The sequence below is a fragment of the Trypanosoma cruzi genome, genomic scaffold (genome assembly GCF_000209065.1).
Source record: "Trypanosoma cruzi strain CL Brener 1047053517135 genomic scaffold, whole genome shotgun sequence".
NCBI lineage: Eukaryota > Euglenozoa > Kinetoplastea > Trypanosomatida > Trypanosomatidae > Trypanosoma > Trypanosoma cruzi.
The window spans coordinates 21,868-26,703 of record NW_001849318.1 but is presented as its reverse complement, the minus strand read 5'-3'; the positions used below and the strand labels follow the sequence as shown (position 1 = coordinate 26,703).

General features: G+C 52.0%; 1 protein-coding gene across 1 annotated transcript, besides 5 other annotated features; it reads right to left on the bottom strand.

Moving 5' to 3' along the window:
• Positions 1-4,836: a sequence feature (areas not merged during assembly with more than two copies in the genome that could not be assigned to a particular haplotype).
• Positions 765-792: a sequence feature (AT_rich).
• Positions 956-984: a sequence feature (AT_rich).
• Positions 1,243-1,279: a microsatellite.
• Positions 1,616-1,771: a sequence feature (T-rich).
• On the bottom strand, positions 1,930-4,170 carry Tc00.1047053504145.10 (trans-sialidase, putative; the record flags this gene model as incomplete). The annotated part of the gene is made up of 1 exon (XM_798802.1): positions 1,930-4,170. One exon carries the CDS (start codon positions 4,168-4,170, stop codon positions 1,930-1,932), a length of 2,241 nt encoding a protein of 746 aa, XP_803895.1.

Below are 4,836 nucleotides of genomic sequence, written 5' to 3'. Positions count from 1 at the left end.
CTCGAGCAGCAGCAGCATAAATACACCGGTCCACTTGAGGCCCTCACCAGCCATTGCAGGAAGACCACTCTGCCCCGGTGCTATGAAACCCGAATTGCATTGACGGGCCACTTCGGAAAATCCTGTCGCATCCTCCCCCACTATGCGGAAACACATCCGTCGTGCATGTGACCACCGCAGCCAAATGAATCCGGTCCAAATACCCTCCAAATCAAATTCCCCTTTCCTCACGCCATTCCTTCATTCCATGCGCCCTGACCCTCATCCGCACGTGCCCACTCACACAAGCCGCAAAAGAATGGTGGTGGCCGCCCAACGCTCCGGTAAAAAATGCCCAGCACGCACACGCACAACAAATGACATGTGCAAGCGCACAGCACAACGGCGGAGAAGCGCACACCGAAAGGGATGCGGTCCTCCACAGCAGTCGCAGCCCACCGCGCGCATCACACCCGCAGGAAGAGTGACTCGCCGTGCACGCTCTCTCTCCTCCTCCCCTTCACGCCCACGGAGGAAGCAGCAGCCACCCGCAATCGCCAGTACACGCCACAAAAGAAGCATCCAAATCCACTGCAATGTGCATCCTGTGCGTGCATGTGGTTGTGCGTGCCTGCAGACACACGAGGCAAAGAAGTGAAAACAGGAGCAGAGCATGTGAAGGGACGCACAAACAAAAATGTACAGCAGAGGTGCATGGCAGAAATAAGGAAAAAAAGACTGATCAAGCTCATGATATTGCACTGCATACGAGGCAGCGGCAATTCATAAAAAATTATTAAAATCAAAAAAAATCATCTTCACCTTTCAACCCCTCACACTTTGAAAAAAAAAATGAAAAAAAAAATTGGAAAAAAAAGTCGTCCCCTATTACGGCTACACCCACACAATAAAAAACCACACAAAAAAGCATCCAACCACCATGTTGCTCCAGAAATTGTCTGCATACATTTTGTCCTAAAATAAAATTAAAAGATATTTAAATATCCTTCAACCGTCCGACCCTCCATGTGTCCGCACATCGTTTATATTTCATGGGGTCATCTGCGTGTTGCCGCTCCCCTCAGTCCTCTCATCGGTGCGTGAGTGCGGCCCGCAGAGCAGAGTCACTCGTGTGTGTGTGGACTGAGAGAAGCACGCAGACATGACGGGAGTAGCGTCACTCCATCGGGGGAGTGAGCGCAGCAAAGAAAAAAATTATCAGGAGGGAGAGAAATGCTGACGGGACTGCCAGCGCGTGAAATGAAAAGAAAAAAAAAAGAAGAAGAAAACAAAAAAAAAACGCGGCGGCAGGGTGTGGCTTTGTGTGTGGCGCTGCGGGTGTCTGCCCGCCCTGGCCGCAAGAAACAAAACAAAACAAGAGGGAAAGAAATGTGTGCTCCGCCCCACAGGCCCTCGTCGCACGCCCACACGTCACGGCTCCCTCAGCGCGCCGTTCGTCGCGGCCCCTCCTCATGCGTGCAGCAGGCGAGGCGCACAGGGCCGTCGTCATGAGCGTGTCGGTGGGTGTGTGAGTGGAGCAGTTGGGCGGGAAACACACGGCACCCCTCGCAGGAAGAGTGCAGAAGAAACAATTAAAATGAGTAGAAAAGAAAAACCGTCCATAGTGATTGCCCCCAAAAGCAAAAAAGGAAAAAGAAATGCAAAAAAAAACTTAAAAATTGTTTTTAAAAAGCAAATCAAAAAGGATTATAAACAAACATAAAAAAACATAAGAAATTATACTCCAAACAAGAAAAAAAGATTAAAAGAAGGAATAGTAAAAAAGAAAAGATGTCCATGGTGGTTGCCCTAAAGCAGCAAGGGGGAAATGGAAAACATTAAAAGAAAACAAAAACAAATTATTCTTCACAAAGTAAAATTTATTCCTAGCTGTGTGTGTGTGTCCTGCAGAGGAAAACGCAAGTGCTCCACACTGAAGCCGCACGCTCCTCACGCAGCCGCAAATACCCACAGCCCAATCAGAAGAAGAAGCGGCAGCAGTCCGCTCCCAGCAGGCGCATTGGCTCGCACACCCTCAATCCGAGGGATATGCCTCCTTTCCGTTCCATCCTCCACTTGGGTTTCCGGACCTCTTGTCAAAACGGGTGCCCTTCCCTTGATCGCACGCATTTCAGTGGGATTCAGTGGGTGATTGTACAAAAAGACGTTCGTCACCGTCACATTGCTGTCGCTGTCTCCCTCATCACCCCCAAAGTAGAAATGAGTGACTTCAGCCCCACGCATCTCAAGTGTTGGTATCGCTTCCGAGCTCCCCACAAGCTCACCATCCACGTACACGGAGCCCTTGTGGCCGTCCTGAAGTACGAGCGCCACCTCGTATTCTCTCCCAGGCTCCCAAGTGTTTATCTGTGCTGTTGTTGTCCCATCAAACACCGTCTCCCACGTTTTATTCATGCCGTACGACAGCCCAATAATCTTCTTGCCGGGACCGTCCCCCAGACTTGCACCCAGCAAAGGATTGCTCCCCTTCGGAACCTGGTGGATAAACACCGTCGCCACAAGAGTAAAATCGTGGTTCACAAAGCCGTAGTGACTATTATCCTCCCGGCTGTTCACGGGCCATGTTGCCCTGGACCCAGGTCCCGTGAATTTAAAACCATTGTGGACCTTCGCTGCCTTCGCCACGCTTGCATTCACGCAGCGGTAATCGTCAATCCACGTGCCATCGTTGGCCTCATCGGACAAAACCGCCACCAGACCAGCCGTGGGTATGGACGACTTGGAAAAGGAGGCGTCCAGCTGCGCCCAAGTACTGAGGACGGACCTGATCGTATTCAGCTCCTTTGTCAGGCGGGCAAGGGATATGTCCCGGCGCGTTCCCACAATACTCTCTCGTGAAAGATGCACCGCACCATCCGAGTACAGCAGGGCGTTGGCAAGCGTCTCATTCACATTATCCTCCAAAAAAAGCGGCCCAACATGAAACGTACGGTTGTTGTCCGTGACCCAAAGGTAGAGCGCATTGGCCTTATTCTTCCCCGAGGTGTACCCTCTCTGAGTGTACAGCATGACCTTCACTCCCTCAATGGTCGCGGTGATGAGGGCTCCCACACGCAGGCTTACATCCCAACGGAATCCTGATCGTGACTTGACCCACACGCCCGAGAGTGTCCCGATGGCCTCCGTCCACGTTGTCCCCATGTCACGCGACTCGAAAACAGTCTGGCCATTAAAACATTCAGCAATCATGAGAATCTGTCCATGCTCCCATTCGGTGATGCGGGGATCAAGGCATCCTACAGGAGAAATGCTCTCTGGGAACACCCAGGTACTGCCGTTGTCCGTCGAATAAGTGATTGAGGAAAAAGGGTGATTTTTCCCATTCACCACCAGGGGAAACACAAGCGTTCCATTCTGCATCAAAACGCCTAAACCACCAGTAGTCACAACACCCCTCAGCTGATCTCGAGTGTGATTGGGGATATGTTGTAAAAGCGACTTAGGTTCAGCCCAGCTGATCATTGTACTCTGCACGCCGTCCTTGGACTGCGTGGCCACACCCTCAACCAGTTGAATATCCCAGACATCTTTCACCAACATTTCATCAACGCTCTCATATCTTGTAGTATCGCTTCCCACAAGCAGAAACACCTTATTGTCCCTTGCAACTGCCGTGGTCCCGTACAAAAAACACAAACGATCATTGCCATTCCTACTTCCAAAAACGGTGTGTGCCCTCCATGTACCAGCACTGACCTCAGCAACAATGGACGGCCACGAATCCGCAGCCGTGATGTACCCAGCCACAATTTCGTAAGGCCGAATCCCAACCAAGCCATGTCCATGGACGTTATAAACGAACAGGCCTTCAGCAATGGCAACCATCACTCCACCAGCATTGACGAGAGAAGGCGCACCAAATGCTTTCTTCAATTCACTTTCAGACCCATTCTTCGGCACCACCTGTGTCTTTTCCGACACAAAAATATCGACCCATTGAGGCAGCTGCGTATCCCCGGAATTACCCTCCACAACGGCTGCAGCTCCACCAGTGTTGCAGCACATTATCACAACAAGTAGAAGCAGCACCGCGGAAGCAAACACACGCCGGGACATGTGGGGCCTCCGCGGCTCACTCTCTCTTCCTTCCCTCCTCCTTCCGCTGGATCCGGTCACGCGGCGACGGTTGTCTGTGCGGGGTGCCTTCACTGCAGCAACACGTGAGAGCATATAAATATGTGTGTGTGGGCGGTGTGTGTGCTGTTGTTGTTGGTCCTTTCAGAGCCTTCGAATTTCACAGTGACGATTAGCGCTTAGCGTTTATTTTCCTTCTTGGAGGGGAGCAACAGGCAACAGCGGAAGAAATGCAGTACAACAGCAGTTCACACCGTCACCACTCACAGCGAACCACAACATCACCATCCCCGCAGCCACTACTTCCTAGTGCCTCTTAACAGCACACACACGCATAAAAAAACATGTGATTGGCCTCCCAATGGGGACCACAGGCCATGGCCCTGCAAATAAGCCAAACGACATGGAGCCACGCGTGCAGTGAGAAGCACGAGAGCTGCACTGCAAAGGCACGGCGGCGTGACAACACGTGTGGAGTATTGATGCAGAACAGCACACCACGCGCAAGAAGAATTGCTCCTCCCGCTGAGCAGAGAGGAAAAGAGCCCCAGCGCCCAATGATGAGAGGTCGCCTGACCTCCTCGCAGCACCTGTAATCTCGGCAGACACAAAGATGCAGACGACGCTCTGCTGCACGCATTGCGGCCGTCTCATCCTTCACAATGGCAACCGCATCCTGTGGCACCACACGCTGTCGTCGACGCGCACAGCATCCGTCTCCCTCCATCCTGTTCCTCTCCCTGAGAACTCATCGGTGGACGT